The 23423-nt window shown below is 33.6% G+C and overlaps 1 protein-coding gene across 3 annotated transcripts; it reads right to left on the bottom strand.

Moving 5' to 3' along the window:
* Positions 1-118: 118 nt before the first annotated feature.
* Positions 119-23188, bottom strand: LOC127866353 (uncharacterized). Of its 3 annotated transcripts, XM_052406827.1 has the most exons (14): positions 22816-23188; positions 19342-19421; positions 17428-17515; positions 17088-17159; positions 14970-15154; positions 14239-14292; positions 13815-13901; positions 5380-5496; positions 4983-5105; positions 4582-4734; positions 4163-4247; positions 3648-3757; positions 3269-3527; positions 119-2783 (listed from the first exon to the last, which is right to left on the bottom strand). In XM_052406827.1, the coding sequence occupies exons 3-14, from the start codon at positions 17483-17485 to the stop codon at positions 2365-2367; spliced, it is 1722 nt and encodes a 573-aa protein (XP_052262787.1). In that variant the 5' UTR covers positions 17486-17515; positions 19342-19421; positions 22816-23188; the 3' UTR covers positions 119-2364. The 3 variants fall into 3 exon arrangements, with proteins under 3 accessions (XP_052262787.1, XP_052262786.1, XP_052262788.1); XM_052406826.1 differs by lacking the exon at positions 19342-19421 and having other exon boundaries at positions 22816-23187; XM_052406828.1 differs by lacking the exons at positions 19342-19421; positions 22816-23188 and adding an exon at positions 18569-18689.
* Between the last annotated feature and the right edge of the window lie 235 nt (positions 23189-23423).

The raw sequence follows: 23423 nt of genomic DNA, 5'->3' as shown, positions 1-23423 counted from the left end.
ACAGCGGTTGGTTTCACTGATTTGAAGTCAATAGTTCTGCGAAACAGTGAATACCGCTTGCAGTTTGCGGTTGATTCCCGCATTTGAATAAAAATGGACATAAGATCAACGAAACATGTTCATAGAATCGCTTTATTTTCTATCTTAAATATATTTAGCAAAGTCTGGCAATACGATGACAAAAATGAATGAGACATAGATACTGACGTACTTTAGCACATATGAAGTATTTGATATGAATAATAAAAATCTTTTGAAATCACGTGCAACCTGTTTAATTGAAATATATGCACGAAAATGTAAATCAGTAATACTTGCTTTGTTTGAATAAGTTAACGATGACATTAATGCTTATGAATTTCAAAAGCTTAAGCTGAATTAATGTCCCTTTGAATTCGCAAGAAACATACGCTTTCAACTCAGAAACGTAAGAATGCATGAATTACAAATTGAAAGGACTTAAACTGGTTGATATATTTGAATTTGACGTTTTAATTATATATTTCATAATGCTCGTATTTCAATATTGTTAGAGACAAAACGTGGACGTTTCGTTAGATTTGCTACTACGTACATCTGTCAGAGCTCATCTTATAATAATTACAATATCAACATCCACCAGTTTCACAAATAGTTCAAACAATCTGTAAATTTCAATATAGCACCACCTTTAAGGAACAATATTTAATACATATAAAGTCTCTTTATAAAAAAGATAACATGAACTAAAATAACATGAGCACGCAACAATAAATATGTATGATACAACAAACACATAAGACATATTTCCTTAGCAAATTCATTTAAACAATGTCCGATATAATAGCACTAGAATAATCATAGCCTCTTATTACAGAAATAGAAAAACTAAATAAAAATATATTATTGCATACATTTGTGTATCCTATTAATACCGGATTTTGTGTTACAGCTACAAAATAATCAGAATATCAGAATGTTGCAATAACATTTATTACCCGTGATTACTACCTCTTCAATCAGATCTTAATCGAGATAATATGAAGGAACATAACATTTTAAGAAACTTGTTAAACAGTTTGCTATATCTATCGTTTTCTACATAGATTCAAAAAGTAGTGCGTGCATTCTACTCAAATAAGAAAAAAAACACTTGAAAAACAAACTTGAAAACAAATATGTTCGTTTCTTGACAATCATCAATCAAAATCGGAAAAATTATCAAGCGTTTATAAAGCGTTTCTTCGATAATTCAGGAAACAAACGTGTATTACCGACATAGTGTTTTCTACGCTTCATGTCAAAAGTCCGCGTGGTTTTGCGAGTTAGCGATTGCTTCTAGAGGTCTCGGATTCAATCTCCAGGGCAGGCACTTTTTATTTAATCAGATTTTTTATAATTTGTTAAACTATTCCAAAAATTACAGTTGCGTAAGTGAATTAATTAAATGATATTTTCAAAAATAAGAACATCTATAAAAATTCCTTAAAACGATAAAAGATAATATCACAGTCGTTGCAACATACTATTCGACATAATAAATATACATTTACTGCCGTAAATAAAAACAATTACAATTGAATCACGGTCACGTCATTCTAGAAATTATAAATTCTGAATGAAATAAGTTGCACAATATTTATATTTAACTCTGATACAAAACTTTGTCCTTGAAACACTTACGTTAAAATAAAACCACAAAACCACTCAGATTTAACTTACGCTGGGCTCTAAAACCCATTTACATCAGTTGACCATATCAATTCTAGCACAAGATTAAAAAAAATACTACAACGCTTTCTACGAAAACGGGTTTTGAGAAAAACATCACAGCATTTAACACCGAGAAAAATAAGCACCACTATAATGCTTAATAGTCATACAACATAGAGGGCACAATAAGTGTTCTTCCAATGTCCACACATCATGACACTGCCGATGACATCGACACCATATTCTTCATCAAATTAAGGTGTTCGCAATCACAGATTGTTAAACCCATCAGCTAAGTATTTCACTACCATATTGTATTCAGCAATGTGCATGCGCTTGCTTTACAAACACCGATAAACTGAGTCGTGTTCTGAGAAAACTTGGCATAATGCATGTGCGTAAAGTGTCGTCCCAGATTAGCCTGTGCAGTCTGCACAGGCTAATCAGGGACGACACTTTCCGCCTAAATTGCAGTTTTGCGAAGAAAAGACTTCGTTTAAACGAAAAATGTCATAAAAGCGGAAAATGTAGTCCCTGATTAGCATGTGCGAACTGCACCGGCTAATCTGGGATGACGCTTTACGCACAAGAATTATGCCCAGTTTTCTCATAACGCGACTCAACTAAGTGAAGATGTTATCACCATGGCAAAGTATACACAATTATTGTAGCCTATAGATTCACCCCATCTTCTCCGGGTTGGTCGTTAGGAACAGTTATCCAGGTGGATGGGTCAACTTTCTTCTCATAAGACCTCTGGGACCGTTTCACTCTTTGTTTGTCCCCTGATTCAAAGAACTCGGGGTCAACACCCATATTATACTCCTTCGTCCCGTCAAAAATCTCCGGTTCTTTGTTCTTGTTTCTTCGCCTCGACCGCTTCTTCTTCTGCCCCTCCTCAACAGTCTCAGTCCCAGTATCCCGCAGCGGAAGTGGTGCAAGCTTGTTCGCCCGGATGCCTCCAGTATCGGGAAACTCGTCTGTACTGATCCCCTGGGTTGTCTTGTTACCGAAGACGATTTTCTTGTTAAAGTCGTGCCCGGCGTAGCTTTCCCCGTCTGTGTTAAGTTCCTCTTCCTCCGTCTGCGGTTCTAAAATACGTGTCTTACGTTAAATACAAATAATGAGTATAACAAAATAAACCATGATGCAATAACATGCGTTATAATTGTGCTAGTCAGTGTTCATCAATTGATGTGCGTAATGTTCTATAACACGAGAGGTACATACGCAATTCTTTAAACGAATTAGATATACATATCACGGGACCTGTGTGGGCGCACAAAAGTCATTTCCGCACGGATTGTTAACATTCATGATTGACAGATAACGATTCACTTTTTGGTAGGAAATGTTGTTCTGATAAAAAGAAACTTCATACTCTAAATTTTGGTTGTCTTAAATTAGTTTTTAACTAGACCTCACACACATATTTTCATCATTGTCGTTGTCTAGATAGGAAATAAAATGGGATCAATAAGCAGGGACACACCAGCCATTGTTCTTGAACCTGTTTCTTGAACCTAAATCATAAGGCCGCATTAGATGCCAACGCAACTAATTAAACAATCTCTACCAGATTTGTCGTCAGGCGCCACAGTCGTCTGCTTCCGTTTCTTTTGATACAAGATGACGACCACCACGAGAGCAGCAAGGATGCCGACAAGAAGCACTCCTACAATCACGAGAGGGATAAGCAACGCCAAGCCTCTATCTTCTTCCGTCGCTGCGCCGTCTGGCGGCAGTGTTTCTGTGCTGTTGACTTGACGACCGAATATGTTCACTGAGAGCACAGCAAAGTTGGAGAGGTCCTTACCTGACAGATCTTTCTTCACCTTGGATAAATGATATAAAATGAGGCTCATTTACTTTGATATAAAACGCTACCGTAAACATACATATAACACTTAATTGTGTCATATGGGGTATGTACATTAGATCAGGTAAAGACCTACCTGTATGACCAATCGTAATAGGGCTCCTGTAAATCCGACCTCTCTCACGGATTTGAGCAAGCTTATTGCCCCACTTGCTGCGTCGATGCTAAACATACCATTGTCATTACCTGGAAATAAAAGCATTACTAGATTTATATCCCCATTTGCTTTTCAAAGCAATTCATTTGTTTCACCAACGGCAAAAATACGAAATTTTGTATTAATATAGCTGATTGGAATATAATACGGTAAATTATACAAACATAAATAATTCACTTATATGGCTATTTCTATTTCATCATCAAGAAAATACTTATAAAGCCCCAAATCATCGTAGGCTACAGTGCTAAATAACCTGTAGTAATTCATTGATTTAATTAAAAAACTATTTTTTCTTTAAACGCATTATGTCGTATTCACAAATAGTAAGTTGTCTACCACCCTGTGTACATAGTTACCAGTTTACATGCCTACGTTTCTAGTTATAAAATCATAGTGATAACATCAATAATTATTCAGTTAAAAATGCGTACCTGATTGGATACTGTAAAACATTGGGGTCCCTAAGGTGTCTAAATCTATGGCCTGTAGAGGTCTGGGTTGAATAGCCAACACTATCTGTAATGCAGTTATCCTTTTCAGATAGTTTCTACATAAGATTAAACACTTTCTGTTAATTCAGTTAAATATACGTGGTTAAATGTTTTAGCCTTGCATATAGTCTGTATATGTATTATACCGTATATAAATGTTAAAAAGTGGCTCCGTTACAAGCTATGAAGATTTTTTAGGCCGTACAAAAATGTAAAACAACCTTTGAAAAATAGCACACCCGTTCTCTTGGCTTTATTATGCTAACTAAATGTTTTTAAGGTATGTGTTTTCAATTTTAATTGTAATTATACACTTTATCTGATACACTTTCCCGGTTACAATGTGATGAAACATTTACATTTTTGTCCGTGTCTCGGATCGTTGCTGTGTATGGCGGTGCGGTACATTTCATGCACTCGGGATGGTCCCACGTGGGCCTCTGATCATCCGCGTCGGTCACTGTGATGTTGATAGTGGCGAACGATGTCCGGGCAGTAGCTCCTGGGGCATCCTACACGACATGTATCCATGCATCAATGCATCCATATATAATGTTTCTTTTGTATTGTATATATACAAGGTTTGATTTATATATATGTATAACATTTTCATCTTGGTTGAAAATAACCTATGTGAGAAGAATTAAACACTTATCTATAAATCGAGTTTTACGACATCTTCGTTTCAAACGTTCAATCCTAAATAATACTGTTATTTGTATGCAGTAAATTATTTTGCAAATGAAGCGCGTGTACTTACCTTTACGCTGATGTTTAGCATCAGCACATGTGAAGGCATGGTGTCAAAATCCATAGTAATGTTGTTCTTTGTAATTCTGCCATTTGTTGTTGCACGCATTATAAAATATTTGTCAGCGCCATGCTAGAATCATATACAGTTTGTTATATAGTCCAGTAGCTCTCATAAACCATGGTATTACTTGTATGCATCTATATAATCAACATAAGTTAACATAATAAAATGAAGGAATAATGAAACTCGATAAACTTTATTAGGGCAGAAATTATTTTAATAAGTGGAAGAATTAGAATTTTATTAAGCAAAAAAATATCGTGCTAATATCAAGCATTTTTAATTTCGCAAAGTTATGCTCATGAAAACACTTATAAAGAGCATTTTAAAATGCAGTATCTACCTCTTCGTTCCCAATAGCGTACGGAAAAATGTTGTAATAAAAGTTGACGGTATCACCGACGTCTTTGTCCGTTACGAATGGCGACAGGTCCATTAACAGTTCGTTTTCAGGCATGTCCTATTACGACAATCGATTGATTTATAACATTATAACATAACAGGTTACAATCGAAATTAGATGACTTCTAACATGAAAACTGTAATCGACTTGTTTCACCCCCGGAAACCCGACATGCTGTGAGAAGTTGGCCATGCTAGGAGATGTAGCCGATATTTTTCAAAGAATTTCGGTAGGGTAAGTAAATCCAAATCTATAATTGTTTAAAGGCATTTTTGAAATAAAATATATTTTGGTGCATGCAAAGGTGGTATTACCATGTATGTTAGAAAAATCCTGGTTATTAATATTCAGGATTTATTGAAATATGGCTATTTAGAGTCGACGATGCAGGGATTTGCCCCATATTTAGCACTTTATTTACAAAATTCTTTAAAGGTATGCCAGTGAAAAAGTTTTTCACCGACAATTATATTAACCAATGTCCCCGAGTAACATATCTGCAAGGGTTTCTTAAAAATGTTCGTATTGGTGGAAAAATTTGACTTTACATACAACGTGTTGATGAAAAAAATGATATGACTGGTGCTGTACAAAGATGTCGAGATATGACATGTGTGAAGTTCATTTATAAACTTAAAAGCTCACTATAACAGCTGATGTATGCCCACTCTGACGCATTGTAGATCATTTTCATTGAACTTTGAGGTTTTATAATGATATCCGCTCTGAAGCTAAGTTAATTTCCAGCTAATTTGTATCTTTTTTATTGCTTGAAAATCATTGTAAATGTGAAGCAATTGATTCATACAAGTAAAAATATACGTCCGGTAGGCAAACTAAAGATGTATAATAATATTTTGTGCCTATAGTTCCAATTATGGGCGGTAGACTTTCATAAATGTTAACTAAATTTGGATCTATTATACATGACTTCAAGTTGACAGCTTTGCAAACATCTCCGACAATGCACGCGTGTAAATGTTTGTTTCTTTTCGTTCTTTTTGGTAGTGATATATGCAAAATGTAAACATTTATTTTCAAAACCCAATACACGCCTCCTTCTTATGTGTATTTGCATAGATAACACGCATTTTTCATCTGATGAAGCCCCAAGCCTTGAAGGTACATATTAAGCCAGATTTCAGCAAATTATAACATTTAAAACTAAGGCGTACTTTCCATTAGAGAGTAAAACGTATATTGAGAGAAATCGTCTAGATTGCATTTAAATTATAAAGCTATGGTCTTTTATCGCTATACTCATTAAATGACGTCCTAGTAAGTGTTTTACTTTACAAGTCATTTAAAGTTTCACGTCATGGAAAAATGTATTTTTCGTATTAAATATTAAGTACGACGTACAGTTAGTTTGCAAGTCGCGTAACCCACTTAAGGTAGAATATTAACTTACGGCTCGCGCATACATGTTGTGAGTCCTCTCACTCTGCTTCTCTCCTCTGTGTCTGTCTCTGTCAGTGTCTGTCCGTACATACCAGAGCTACAATAGGAGGTTCTTTATGTCCGGTTTTCTGTACACTTGACACAATGAGGTTCATTCCATAAATAATCGCTCTCACGGGATTAACATATACTTGTGGGGTTAAAAAGATCAAAGAAACATCAAAGGAATAACATAATAATGTGCCTCTTGTTAGAACGTCCGTCCGTCCACTAGCTCTCTCCGTCCTTTCCTGCCTCTCTCTCTTCAAATGTTTAATGCTCGAAAACATATTAACTTATTAAGCAATATTATTATAAAACATAATAATCTTAAGGGTAAATATAAATGATCAATAATAACAAAAATGGGTTACCTTTTGATAATTGAAACTAGTCTGTTTTACTCGCGAAAATTTAACTAGCGAACTGCGGGGATTGGGGGGGGGATATTAGCGGTTTATTGAACTCGCATTAAAATTCAGTTGATACATTAGATGTTTTATTTTGATGTTTTGTTCACTAATATCTAATATCTATGCAAATACACATAAGAAGGAGGTGTGGATTTGGTTTTGAAAATAAATGTTTATATTTTGCATATATCATTACCAAAAAGAACGAAAAGAAACAAACATTTTCACGCGTGCATTGTCGGAGATATTTGCAAAGCTGTCAACTTGAAATCATGTATAATAGATCCAAATTTAGCTCACATTTATGAAAGTCTACCGCCCTTAATTGGGGCTTGATTGGTCATTGTCGGCTCGGGTACTACTTATATGTACCCCGGGTACTTTGAAGTATACTTACATGTACCCCGGGGAAGGTAAATATACTTAAACGTACCCGGTCGATATAAGACTGTACCTGAGTTGTATTCCCGCCTAAAATCCGATGTCGTAAAACGCGCTACCGATTACCGTAAAACGATATTGTTTATCTAAAACAAACTTCTCTGATAAAAAAACTGCTTCAACATTTGAGTATGATTTTCGATAATAAAGAGGCCATTTAACAGAAAACTGACATAAATGTGAACATAATTAGTTAAAAAAAAACAGCCGACAACGACCGATTTAGCGTTCAAATTCCCGGGTACGTTTTAGTATATTTACCGTACCCGGGGTACATGTAAGTATACTCAAGAGTACCCGAGGTACTTGTAAGTAGTACCCGAGCCGACAATGACAAATCGAGCTTAATTGGGACTATAGGCACAAAATATTATTATAAATGTTTAGATTGCCTACCGGACGTATATTTTTAATTGTATGAATCAATTGCTTTACATTTACAATGATTTTCAAACAATACAACGAGATACAAATTAGCTGGAAATTAACTAATCTTCAGAGCGGATATCATTATAAAATCTCAAAGTTCAATGAAAATGATCTACAATGCATCAGAGTGGGCATACATCAGCTGTAATAGTGAGCTTTTAAGTTAATAAATGAACTTCACACATGTCATATCTCGACATCTTTGTACAGCACCATGTCATATCATTTTTTCATCAACACGTTGTATGTAAAGTCGAATTTTTCCACCAATACGAACTTTTTTTAAGAAACCCTGGCAGATATGTTACTCAGGAACATTGGTTACTATAATTGTCGGTGAAAAAAAAACCTTTTCACTGGCATACCTTTAAAGAAATTTGTAAATAAAGTGCTAAATATGGGACTAATCCCTGCATCGTCGATTTTAAATAGCCATATTTCAATAAATCCTGAATATTAATAACCATAATTTTTCTAACATACATGGTTTTACCTCCTTTGCATGCACCAAAATATATTTCATTTCAAAAATGCCTTTAAACAATTATAGAACTGGATTTACTTACCCTACCGAAATTCGTTGAAATATATCGGCTACATCTCCTCGCATGTCAAACTTCTCACAGCATGTCGGGTTTCCGGGGGTGTGTTTGGTAGGTAGTATTGCTCGTAAATACATTAGTTAGTACATATACAAACAAAACACCTCTGCACATATATGTTTAAAAAAAAATAAAAATAACATTTTTATTTATTGGACATACTGTATAGAGAATACTAGGTCGGTGCCGAATAAAGCAAAGTTTATTTTGCGAGGCTTAGAAAATCTGAACCACGAGCCTTGGCGAGTTGTTCAGATTTTCGTGCCGAGCATAATAAACTTTGCTTTATTCGGCACCGACCTAGTATTCGATTTATCCCATCCATTTTCTAAGTCGTAAATTGTTTCTTTTAAAATAGAATAGGTAAATAGAACTACACGGACAATCCCAAAGTTATTTTAAGCAAACATTGTTTAATTATTTTAATCGTGCCGAGCCTAATACATAACAAAAACATCAGTAAGTAACCTTTTTTCTATTTATCATACCTCTACTTTCCCGATTTTAAAGAAATAATGAAAAAAAAACACTAAACAACTGCAGCTTTAGCGTGAAAGAACATGACTTTACAGACTTGTGTCGTATGACGTATTAATAATGACGTCACGAGTACGCGCACTAAATATTTGTAATTATTGTTCTTTTGCTTTTTGAGTTGCATTTTGTGTTTAAAGGGGCCTTTTCACAGATTTCGTCATTTTTTAACTTATTCATTAAATGCTTTATATCGATAAATGTAAACATTGGATCGTAAAAGCTCCAGTAAAAAATCAAGAATAAAATTAAAAAAAGGAAAAGAACATTGCCCGGACCAGGTTTCGAACCAGTGACCCCTGGAGTCCTGCCAGAGTAAAGTAAAAACGCTTTAGCCTACTGAGCTATTCCGCCGATTACACAAACTTGATATATTTTATACCTTATATAAGCAATCTTCGTAGTTTCACAAAATTTAACGACAAAAACAGAACTCTCCAAATTATTCAATCGTTTCGCGTTGCAACGCTTTATAATTTTTAGGTTTTAAAATCGTCAAAAGATGCATATAATGGCTATATTAGACCATGGTAAATGTTCAGTATTACTGTTTCCTCACACATATCATAACTAAAACGAAAATTTGCGAATCTGAAACAACTTTTTTCAATTTTGTCAATTTACCAAAGCGTGAAAAGATCCCTTTAAAATATATTACATCTTGGTATCAAATTGTTTGTTTTGTTGAGTCTGATTCGAATTTACTAAAAATGATTACTTTAAAGTTGATTCCGAGTAATATGACCATCCTCCGCCGCGCGTGACAGCTTTATTTCAGCATTGTCAAATAGAGAATACTAGGTCGGTGCCGAATAAAGCAAAGTTTATTTTGCGAGGCTTAGAAAATCTGAACCACGAGCCTTGGCGAGTGGTTCAGATTTTCGTGCCGAGCAAAATAAACTTTGCTTTATTCGGCACCGACCTAGTATTCGATTTATCCCATCAATTTTCTTAGTCGTAAATTATTTCTTAAAAATAGAATAGGAAAATCGAACTACACGGAAAAAGCCAAAGTTATTTTAAGCAAACATTGTTTCATTATTTTAATCGTGCCGAGCCTAATACATTACAAAAAGATCAGTAACTAACCTGTTTATCTGTTTATCATACCTCTACGTCCCCGATTTTTAAGAAATAATAAAAAAAACACTACTGGTCGTGTACGTAAATCCGGCCTGTACGTAAAAAATCGGCCACCCTATTAAAAGCGTTTCAGCGATACCGACTACACTTTTTTGATCCGTATCATCAAACGCACTTGCCATAGCAACAGAATTCCAAAGATTGCACAAATCATGTAAGTATAACCCTGTTTATTTTCGGGTTGAAAAGTCAGTTTCATAACAGGAAACGTTTGAGCACGTGGGGAATATGACGTCATCGAGCGCGCGCACTGATAATGAGGTGCGACATGGGAGAAAACTTAACTTTAATTTGTCTTCTGGGTTGGACCATTATTCATTACCGACGTAGGCAACCTTATGATATACAATTTTAATTACAGATATGAAGGCCTTTTTTCACAATACGTAATTTGTTTGAACTCGTTTATCTGGTATCAAATAGTATTGTTCTCGCTAAATAGTATAAAAGCTAGACGAGTCCCGGCCGAATTTTCAATTCAAGGGAGGTAACTCCGACATAAAACATTGATTAATAATAACACAATACACTCCCTTATTACTGTGTATTATATAATAGAGAATGGTTAATGCTCTTGAACCTGTTGAAGAGTCATGCTATTTTATTTAACGTGTTGTTATTTGGACGCGATATCGTACAAATAATGTAGCGAGTTTTGCAAGTCAGTATGAGCTTAGCTACGCTGGACGGAGCGTCGTTGTATACACTCGATATTGGCCAATGAGAGTGCACGCTTTGCATGAGCGACAGCACTCGTAGGCTTGCATTACTTGCAGTAAAATTATGCACACGTCAATTGCGGCGGAACAGTGGTGTAATGGTAGAGCGCTGGCTTAATAAACGAGAGGACCCTGGTTCGAATCTCGCCCTGACCACTGGAATTTTTCTGAGCAAGAAATTTCTCCCACATTTGCTCTTCTCGTCGATATTGCGCATTTCATGCAAAGTACAGTTAAATCATATATTTGACGTAAATTTTTTTATTAACTTAAAGTTGAATTCATTACATACCACTAAATTGTTTTGTCGAATTCTCAAATTGGTATAAATAAATTTGGAATCCGAAACACGCTTCTGAATTTTATTAATAACGCCACATAAACAAAGTGTAGCTTCAAATAAACAGTGCTTCGTGTATTTTTTCGGTTTCTTTGTCTCAGTAAAAAGCGCGCGAAAACTTTGAAGACGTGTACAACGTCACGTGAAATGTGTTGGCGTATTTATTGAACAGCAAGTCAGGCGACATACGTGTGTTCAGTTGGAAAACCCCGTCTCGATTGGACATAATTTCATCACATCTTTTAATTGTCACATATGCGAAAAATTAATTTGCTACTTAAGAAAAAAGGCGAATGTTTATGTTTATGAAATTCTTGAGTTTACTATTTAAAATGGAATATACGGGATAATCTGGCATTGAACAGCGACGAGAAAAGAAGTAAGTATACAGTAATTGATAAGAGTTGCGCTGATGCGGATGCATTGGGGAATCGATCCAGTTAGGATTATGCGAGTCTATGCGTGAGAAAAAGTGTTCAGCAATGAAATAAATGTCATTATCCATGACTTTATAGGTTTTTTCTTAAAGAGTCATAACGGACCAAAATAACGTCATTAGTAAGAGGGGGCTCATCTTTCTACGTTATGTAATTTGTCATGTCGGCAAAATTGTTGCTCAATAATTAAAATATTAGATACACATAACACAACATGTACATTATTCTAGGCTAGTTATTCTCTAGCAAGGAAACCAACATTCTAAAGATGGTTGCCATTGCAGGAACAAATTGCGAAAGAAAAAGAGACGTTATTTTGTCTAAGTTATCTCTATTACATAACTATTAGGATAAACAGTGCACCCACAATTCGACCCGTGCTTTAAAACACACTCTTTATAAATTTGAATGGGTTTTGTTCATTTCAAACGTGCGATACAAAAAGCTGTTACATAATATTGAAAACTGAGTCGCGTCTAAGATGATGCAATAGCGTACAAATTCAGTGCCTTCAGCGCTTTGATTTATAGTTGGTATCATGGTCGGTGTCTGACGCAGTTTGAGCTGATGATGGCGGTGACAAGTTTGTGTGATGGTGTTGAATGGACATGTAAGAGGTGTAATCCCTGGGAGTATGAAGAATGAGGTACAGTAAGTATGTAGATGAGATTGCGTGTGCGCGTGAAGGCGAGAGTGCGTGTGTGCGAACGCGTGCGTGAGGTTATGTGTGTCTGTGCAGTTCAATGTATGTTTTATTATTAAATTGCATTAAAAGAAAAAATCATATTTAAACAATTTTCGAATAATAATAATGAATAAATAATCAATATATTTTAATGTTGGAAAGTTTTTAATCTTTAACTTTCATAGGACCCTCAAAAGAACGTCGCATTGACAATCTATAAATTATGGTATCTTGTAACCTTTTATTCCCGTGGTGGACCTCCCAATACCAAGAAGTTGAACGCTATTTATAGCTGTTTATAGCTATTTCTAACATTCAGAAAGTAAACATTTGTTCATTTGTAAAAAAAACATGAACATTTTATGTTAAACGGACAAATATAACAACAAAACACACAAAGAAATCAAACCAACTGCAGAGGAACGTTGAAAAGACTGATTTCCGTCATTTTTAATATTTAAAGGGTAAGTTTCATATGGAGATAAAAACAATAACTTAGATGATTAAGTTGTTGAAACATGCATCATTGTTGACCATACACGTTGGCCTTAACCCATGGAATGTAATAAACATGATTAGTTTAAGTATAAAGAATGAATTGGACACCAAAAAGTGGCACAGAAAAATTGGCGATTTATATGACCCAGAATTATTGATGTGAAATTTTATTGCGATCCCAAATCTTCAGCGTGGGAAATTAAAATAAAACCACCAAAAGTGGCCGGAATTACGTACACGACCAGTAAACAACTGCAGCTTTAGCGTGAAAGAACATGCACTGTGTCGTATGACGTGTTCATAATGACGTCACGAGTACGCGCACTTAATATTTGAAAATAATGTTGTTTTTTTTGCTTTTTGAGTTGCATTATTTGTTTAAAATATATTACATCTTGGTATCAAATTGTTTGTTTTGTTGAATCTGATTCGATTTTACTAAAAATGATTACTTTATAGTTGATTCCGAGAAATATGACCATTCTCCGCCGCGCGTGACAGCTATATTTCAGCACTGCCGAATTGAGGAAAATTTATTCCACAGTGGTTTATTTCGACAATGCACGTCTGATGATGGGATAAAATAAAGGAAAGTATATTCCACAGGGGTTTATTTCGACAATGCACGTCTGATGATGGGATAAAATGATATTTATAGACGTGTTAAATATTGTAGTCAAATCCTTAGCCCTACCTCTCGCACGCGTTTGAAGTAAGGAGCACCATTAAACTCGGGGTTAACCTCATTCACTGGTGATATGGTGACAGTGATCTCTGGTAGCTGAAACAAGCAATTGGAACTTGCTAACAAGTTTTTGAAAAGACAAAATAGGTCTTTAAGCTTATTAAAGATCGTGTGATTTTTTTTCTGTCCTGACCTGACACATCGACACAATATTGGGCCATTGGTCGAACTACCATCATGTATTTAACACTTGGCACATAAGGCAGCAGAACTTTGGGGTAAGTTAATCTTATTCGAGGCATGCAATCATTTGTTTGAAATATATGTCACAGATATAGCGTAGCGAACAAGATGTAAAAAGTTAATCTAATTTAAATGCATAGTCAGTCGTCACTTTAAATCTCTTATAAAGACAGACTTATTCGTCACATACCGTATCTGCCCCACACTTCAAGACTAACATCAAGAACGTTATTTCTCTGCCAAACTGAAAAACGAAATGGTTTGAATAATACTCTACAAGTGATGTCAACTATCAGTTATTCTACAAGCAATAAATGTATTTATTCTATTTCTCAAATTAGTGATTTGAGCTTACAAAAACCGTATTTTTCAAACACACATAAAGGGACCAATATTAACTGGCCACCAAATATAGCCCACGTTGGTATGGTTCATAGGTGTTTGTCATTCACTCATTCATTTCAAATAGTGTCGCGTTTATAATAAATCGTCAATTTTTTTTTTTTTTTGGGGGGGGGGATGACGCAATAAGTGTCATTTCATGACGCCCTCAATCAGCTGATTCATTATACTGATGGCGAAAAATTATGTCAAATGACTAGATTTAAAGGTTGAAGCTAGTATATTTTTTAAGCTAAAGTTTTCTCGACTTTATTTTTTATGAAAAATCATTCAGTGGTAAAGTAAAAAGTAGTCCGTGCACGCGACAGGTATATCTCACAAGGTTGAATACAGGTTAGTATATTCCATAAGGTGTTATACCGTCAATGTCGCGTTGAAAATGGGATAAATATATATATATATCGGCAATATTTTCACTATGGGCAGGTTTTATATGTCATTTCATATACTCGCGTACATGCCTTAACCATATTGTATTTCGAGTACAATGATACATTCTTTCTATTTTGTTATGCTTACTTCACCGTTGAAATACTCCAGATCTAGAGGTTTCGTAATGGAAATTATAAATGTGGCGTCATCTGGCTTCTGAAGCATGAAGAAACTGATCAGTTTGTTAAGCTGCTGGTTGTCTAAGGACGGTTGTTTTACTTTGAGCTCAATTACATCCATGGGATCGTTCGTTCCGTTGAGTATATGCGTTCCTTTATAAGTGTAGGATATAGGATTATTGGACATTCAAATAAATACGCTTAGCTTGAATTACGCGAATGCTTAATAGATCGATAATGTGTGTGTGTGTGTGTGTGCGTGCGTGCGTGCGTTCGTGCGTGCGTGCGTGCGTGTGTGTGTGTGTGTGTGTTTGTGCAAATATATCAAGTTGTATTATGTTAATAGAAAATGATAATACATTTAATTTTTTTAATTTTTAATACATTCTTTTTTCTTATGTAACATAAATAGTTGGTAAATTACAGCATTAATTATGAGAATTCAAAGTACAAAACAATCATCATTTTACAATTTAGCAATACTTGGATTCTACATTTTTTTCTCAACTGTGTATGCTTTTAACAGAAGACAGGCCGTCATCTGACTTAAGGTGAAAATTTAGGAAACAAATATAAGAATTTTTGCATCAAAATAAAGGAGGTTTGGGCTCGTTTAGGGTATAATATAGCAATTTTATGGTAAACAGTAATGTTATAGAGATATGTAAAAAACTTCTTACTTACTTGTTTTCCATTTATAATCATTAAATTCATGTTTTACTTAACAAAACAGTCCCTCATCTTCACCACCAGGGCAGATATGCTGATGCAGCAACACACTGTGGTCATCAATGTGGACACCTGAATTTTTTTTAAATTAAAATAGTTAACAAACAACAAAACACAAAACATTTTTAAACAAAGTTTTACAACCTTACATAAGAGTGCAACATAACACTGATAATGAAATTATTGAAACCAAAAACATGAATCACATACATGCAGTATCATATCATGGTATATAGTATAAATTCTGTATTTTATGCACATTAAAAAGATATACACTCTTCAATCAAACATTTTTAGGTCATGAAAAGAACATCCTATATGATAAAATGTACATACAGAAAATATAAGAATTTTATGGCAGCTTCTGCATATAAATATATTTGAAATTGAATATCAATATAATTAATTGAACAAAATTGCACTGTGTTATTAATATCAATTGTTAAACGATCTTATCTAATTGGTATCAGACACACAATGGTTATATAGATGCATATCCTTAATTATTTTACAAGACTTCAAATGACCAAAACTATTTAAAAAAATGTCCAATATTCAAAAGAATTGGAAGCCTGAAGATACGCTCAATTCCATCTAAGATCAGGAAGAGCATTTAATATTCCCTCAGAAGAGCATCCGTGGGGAAAGACCTGCTACAACTTTCTGCTAGGATTTGTTCTCACCTTTGAAATGGTTTATATTTTTCTTCATCAAAGGTGTCCATATAGATATCACAATGGTGTACCGCAGCATTCCTGCAAGATGGTGATGCTTTGGAAGAGGAGGGACATCTTTTTACACTGTTAATTAAAATATCTAAAGGCAGTATTACTTCTTAAAAGTATCTTTTTTTTAAAGAGGAAATTTTCAGAACAAAATATAGGAAAAAAGTCAAAAATATATAAAAATATAGGAACTATAGGAGGTTTTGAAAAAAATGGGAAAATTCTCCAAAATATAGGAAAATATAGGAATATAGGAATCAGTTGACGGCCTGAGAAGACTTCTCGTGATTATGATTTAGCAAGTCATATAAGCATGAACAATAAACTGTAAATCATAAAATCAAATGCTAAGGATACAAAAAATGGAACACATATAATATAAATGTACTGGTTTATCTATATTTAATGGTCTAATGATAACTTAAATTTTACACGAAACGGAAATTTAACTTTTAACTATATATTCCGTTCGATACACAATTTGTTGCTTATATAGACATATGAATGAAGTTAATTTGAAGCAAAATTACGTATAATGGTAGATTCATTTTTAATAACATGAAAGCATTGAGTGAAATAATGTTTGCAAATAAACTTGCTACTAAGCACTGGGATTAAGTATGTATGCTTACCGTTTTCGGCTGTTTCTTTTATAGAAAAAGTCGATTGCTGTTGCTGTGAGTCGATTTTGCAGGAACCTTGAACTTAAGGAAAATATAAAATGTGGTAAATTAGAAAGAAGTTAAGTACGATGCAGTTTATAAAAAAGCCAATTATTAAAGCTTGAGTATTTAGCATGGTTATTCAACTGATATTTCTTCACATTAAAAAGTGAAACGATAACATGTAATATATGTCACAGACAACTTTCAAAAACATGACTTAGGCTTTACTGCATTATTTTGTCGCTATATATGGATACACCGTGTCTGCGTGTTAAAAGCAAACGTATATAAAAATGCTTCAACAAACCTGTTGTTGTCAGTAAAAGAAGTGAAACAGCAAACACGGCAATATTGTGTGCATTCATTTTTCAGAAATTCGACTGCGAATTTATCACCTGAAAGTAGCAATTATTCGGTTTAATATTTCGTTCTTATTTAATGTCTTACGAAGATCAGTACTGATCGATGTAAGTTTTTATAAGATAGTCAAGTTAATTAACTACAATCAATTTTTTTAACTATTAGGAGAGAAATTATAATGAACAATTAACAAAATTATTTATATAAAAATACAGAATGAATATTAAGAAGCAAATTATTGCTTTTAAATATTTGCTAGTAAGAGCTATGAAGTGTAATTCGGATGATCAAACATGTCCTAACGTTTATTAAAGTGATATTATGGGTATTTTTCACTGTTGAATTCAACTGAAAAGAATTAACAGGTCAAAATAGTAAGTTAAAGTGTGGTAACTGAACAATTATCTGCAACTCATCTTGCTAGCAGTTGTTTATAAAAAATATATTATATTCGATATTTTACATGACTGTCCCAGTCCTCTAAGCCGAGCGGAACTGTCTTTTTATTAGGATCGGAGTTAGTGTTCGTGTGTCGTATGTAAATATATCGTTGCAGGAAATTAAAATGATCCGTAAAACAAGATCGTGTCTTTGTGACGTATGAACGAATCTGCACTTAAACTAAATTTAGATTCACATCGTACATCGAATCATATACTGTTAGATGCGTCTAATGTCACTTTAACAACACATTATGACATCGATTTTTCATATATACGCAAAGGACCACAACGCAATTATCGCGGTTAATAATAATGAAATTTGAATATATACACAAAATAAATCTTTGTCGTATAGCTTCGTTACAGTGTCATTTAGAATTTCATAACTAAGCCAAACACATTATTAAAGTATTTCTTAATGCAGCGAAAGCGTGCCAGAAGTCTCTCATTTGAGATTTGTGGATGTAATCTGGGTTCGAAAATCTGAACCGACAAACTTTTCAATATTTTGTATGCTGTTGTTGTTCTTTTTAAAATTGAAAATAAAATTATACGACAAAAAACCGGTTTATGTAATACACAAAAATGATGTTTGCGATTCTAAAATTACAGAAATTTTAAATATTCTATTTGCTTGACGTATACCTTCATATTGCATATTGTCCAGTTTTTTTTTATCTTTTTAATTCAGATGCTTATTTAAAAGATACAATTCAGCCTTTAACAATGTTCTTAATATTCATAATCACATTTTGAGTATCTTAAAGTAACATTACTACTCAAAATCAACGAACATTTCGTACAATTGTTCGTAAAATAAACTTAACCAATTAAAAATCAGTGTTCCTTATGGCAATTGCCAAAATTTCAACGCCTGATGTGGTCTGGTAAAATAGATGTTGGTAGATACAAAATGCTCGTTTTTATTATTGTTTTGCATATCTATTCATACGACACATGAACACTGTTCGTGTGTCGTATGAATAGATATATTCGCGGGAATTAATTGTGGCCACAAATAAATAAAAACGAGCATTTTGTATCTACAAAAATCTATGTAATCATACCACATCTAGCGTTGAAATTTTGGCTATTGCTATAAGGAACACTGATTGTTACGGTGTTAACTTTATTTTACGAAATACTTAACGAAATTTTCGTTGATTTTGAGCGTTATAGAGACTTCCTGACTTTAATACATGAACATTTAATACATGCGATTTGGTTCTTTAAATTTTGGCGACACTTGTTTCAAACGGTAATTTTATCTTACATTCATGTACTGTTACATGGTTTGTTAAGTCTAGTTCGCGATATCGTATGAAAAATGTTCGTGCACAATCTCTGTGTTGCCAAAGCCGTTCGCAAACACAACGGCGCAATTTATTAGCCTGTCAATAGATTAAATAAATATTTACCAGATATGTATGTTCGCCAAATATTTTCCCATCATCAATAGTTGTCGACCATGTTCATGACATTTGTTATCAGTACCCGACTGTATTGGGAAATAAAGGCAAGACATTATGGGTTTAATTCCCATTTAAGTACGCGAAAAGGCCCTGCGCTTATCTGTCATGCAGTAAACTTCAGATGTCGCTTGGCAGTTCACAAAACGCTTATTATGAAAACACAAATTATTGATCCTGGTTTAAAATTCGTTACAAAGTGAAAATAATATATATCACTATCTGTTCTAACGGCTTTTTTCCATAAGTAGTCAATTTACGAGCTACTTTTCTTGCTACTCTACGTTAGAAAAAGTCGACCGGAAGAGATGTCAATAGACATTACATGCGTTATTTATACCAGAAGATGTTACTCTTAAATAATATCTGAAATGTGCACAAATTATTCATACAACCATAGTGCACAATTCATTAATGTCGACATGTAAACATATACTTTTTATGTTACACTCTTAGTACAAATACTTAAAAGAAAAATCATTCATTTTACCTTTTTATATTCTTAGTAAAAATATCATATAACACTCACTATTTTCAAATAGTATAGTTATTGTATTTGTTGTGATCGTTCATATATCACCTTAAGCAATTAGTGAAATTTCATCAAACACTGTGATTGATACGTTACATTAGATTATATTATATATACTCGTCTACTAAAGATACGTAGGTGTAGGTATATGAGGTGTTAACTTTCACAGTGTCCTCTTTAATCACCAACATATCGAAATATAAGAGAGAATGAAGACTATTTATCACATAAATGTATGTATTTAAACCCATTTAAGTGGCAGATGATAATTGTAAGTTAATTGTTTAAGAGTATTTAACAACAAATACCAACAAGTTGGATTATCATATGTATGTTTTGTAAAATGTAAAATACATTACATGCTACTTAATAGAGAAATAAAAAAAATATAAACGAATGTAGCTTTTGTTTTCGTTGAAACAGAAGTATTATCTGATATGGGCATACTTCATTACTAAGAAATTATCGACTGCAAGTGTCTTATCCAAATAATCAATAACATTAGTTTGTAAGCTTTAGTACAACACATATGTAGGATTGAAATGGTAAGATATTGAAAAACGCAGCCTATCAACAAGAATAGAAAATCTTAAGTAAGTATGTATGTATTTTCTTTTTATAAAAGAGTATTGGAGTATGATTATGAGGTACGTTGGTAGTATATATAAAAGTACCGCTGATTCCATTAAATTAATATGTCTGTCTACTTAAAGAAATTAAAAGATTTCGGAATGGTATTTTCATGCGATACTATTTTACGCTCTGATTCAGTTGATGACATTCTTTACATTGCGTTCGTGTTAAAACAAACAACAATGTGTCAAATGAAATGCAATGTGTTTGTTTAATAATTGACACTATCAGCCTGGGATGTGTAGTCTGCTTAGTTTTCTCAGCAACCGTTAAATGTTGTGCTGTTTTGGCGGTAATGTATCTAGATATTGCGATACAAATGTTCGTGTAACAGCCAACGCGGTTTTAGGTTTTATTAAGGATTGTTCTTAAAATAATTCAACAATTCATTTCTACAACAAATGTTTAAAGTCAATTTGTTCAAATGAACGAATGTTTCAAACATTCCGATTATATCGGCTTGCACATTTTGTGCACGTTAATTAAAAGTATAATAACAATTTAAACACAAAGGACACTTTTATTCAACATATAAACACAGATTCAAGATCATGTGCAAAGATTTTGATCATTATTTAAGGTTCGCTCCGGGAACCGAAAACTGACATATTTAGCGCCTGAGGATACTCCTTCGCGTAATTTGTCTATTCTAGGACAAAATGGCAATTTTATTATGTTTTACCCAAAGAAGCTCGTTCAATGATACGCGGATACCTCCCAATATTGATTGCTGAATACTGTGGCGAGTCATTAAGTTGCTTTGTTTTCGCGGCGAGTGGCTGATAACAATCTGGTAAGGAGTGAACGAGTAGGCTCTTCAGTGATAACAAATCCATCAGGCACTTGTTTGGTTATGTCCGTACAATATGTCATTGAGTTTCAAATATTGAAGTAGTTTTTATGCATCGCATTTTATTGAAGATTTATTGCCGATCTATCTTAAAAGAATTGCCCTGTAAACGGTTCATATATTCATGTACATGTATTTGTGTAAAACGTATACACTGATATAACTGGTACGTAAGTTAACATGCTATTTGATTTACGGGTGCAAGCACATTTAGATCGTACTCGAACAATTATGCCGAAATCAAATGGAATTATTGTCAACCTATCATGAGTTAATTATATGTAGTCCAGCTCAAATAAATAAATACATGCACTACTTATTTGTTTTGCTGCGTTTAAATTATTTGCAACAGAAACTTACAATGTATAACTTTTATATTTGCGAACGCATCTGTAAACATTCTTTGATTACTTTATATTTTCTTAAGTCTAACACTGTGTGTAAATACGACTCATGTTAATAATCACAGATTTTTATAACAAAGTAATACTGCTCATTGATCACAAACATATTATTTCCAAACGAAGGCAACATACAGCAGCAATACTCAATGGGTTGAATTAAGTTGAATTACAACACGCACATTCACTGTTTACAGAAATGCAATGATTTTGATAACGTCGTGGTGCAATCCCTTATCTGCCATCAAGTGTTCATGCGTCATATCTTGTGTTTTAAGTCATAATTTATTGATTACTTTTTACGATATTTAAAGCGGGTATATACGATTTTTAAATGTGCTGAATTGTAAAATATTGATACAAATATGTTATAATAACACACAATATGCAAGAAAAATGATACATTTAAGACGAATTTCATAATACAGCAAATACAAATTAGCGCCCCGAGCCGATTGTGACGAAGATAATTCGTAATTATTTTCCTACAATAATCGATGCATTCGTCTTTTTAGTAAGTGTTCGTGTGTCGTATGAATCGATATCGCTGCAGGAATTTCAAATGAACCGTTAAACTAAATTTAGATTCACATCGTACATGCATGATATACATGCTGGCGAATTCGGCTGTACAGCCTTTTTCGATTTCAGAATTAAATATCTGGCTTATTTAGCATTTTTCGACACATGTTCTTCTTAATTTTTATTTTAGTTTATATTGAAATATATGTATAATAAGTTTTTACACATTTTATATTAATTAATAAATATTTGACAAGATCGTATATACCCGCTTTAACTATATCTCATAAGCGTTGAGTCTACACCCTTATTTATTTAATTACCCAGTCCATGCAGAAAATAATATACTTAATATTACATTTTATGCTCACCGTATTTGTGACGTTTACCATATTTGTGACATTTACAATATAATAGACCAAAACACTAGTGTTTTTGCCAAACAAGTTTTTATTGTGTACTTAAAAAAAATTGGTGTTACTTACCTAAACAATATTTCCATAAAAAAAGTTAAGACAGATGTGAAAAGAAATTAAACCAAGCTATAACACGAGCCATCTGGAATAGTTTTTTGTGCTCTTTAAAGTCCGGTTTCTAACAACACTGATTCGTTCAAACATGTTCTACTGCAAGTCTGTCAAATCGAATCAGAAATTGTTGGTTTATCAACCAACTTGGAGGTTCGCCATGATATCTCCAAACACGGGCTTTTCGCTCTTCAGATAAGGTTTAGTAACGAGGAGAAATGTTATAAGGCTAACCTTGACATACGTAATCCACGGTCGATACAAACTACAGAGATAAAGTTGTTCGCTATTAAATGCGTAATTCGCCATTTGTTTGATTATGTTCCCCAAAAGATTACATATTGTTTAAGACGGTTCGTAAATCAATGCAACTTTAAATGCCTAAAAGTAAAGATTGATTGGCAAATGAATAATTCATGCGAAAGTAAAGGATATCTACACAGTCTTAAATATGACGCATTCCAAACAACTTCTTAGTTTAATTCCGTAGTATATTTTTAAACAGAGTACAACTTAAAAATTGCGAAAAAAGTCAGATAATGTAATTTATATTCTGCATGTATCAA

The sequence above is a fragment of the Dreissena polymorpha genome, chromosome 2, assembly GCF_020536995.1.
Source record: "Dreissena polymorpha isolate Duluth1 chromosome 2, UMN_Dpol_1.0, whole genome shotgun sequence".
Taxonomy (NCBI): Eukaryota; Metazoa; Mollusca; class Bivalvia; order Myida; family Dreissenidae; genus Dreissena; species Dreissena polymorpha.
The sequence above is the reverse complement of the archived record's forward strand: the minus strand, read 5'-3'. Positions and strand labels throughout refer to the sequence as shown.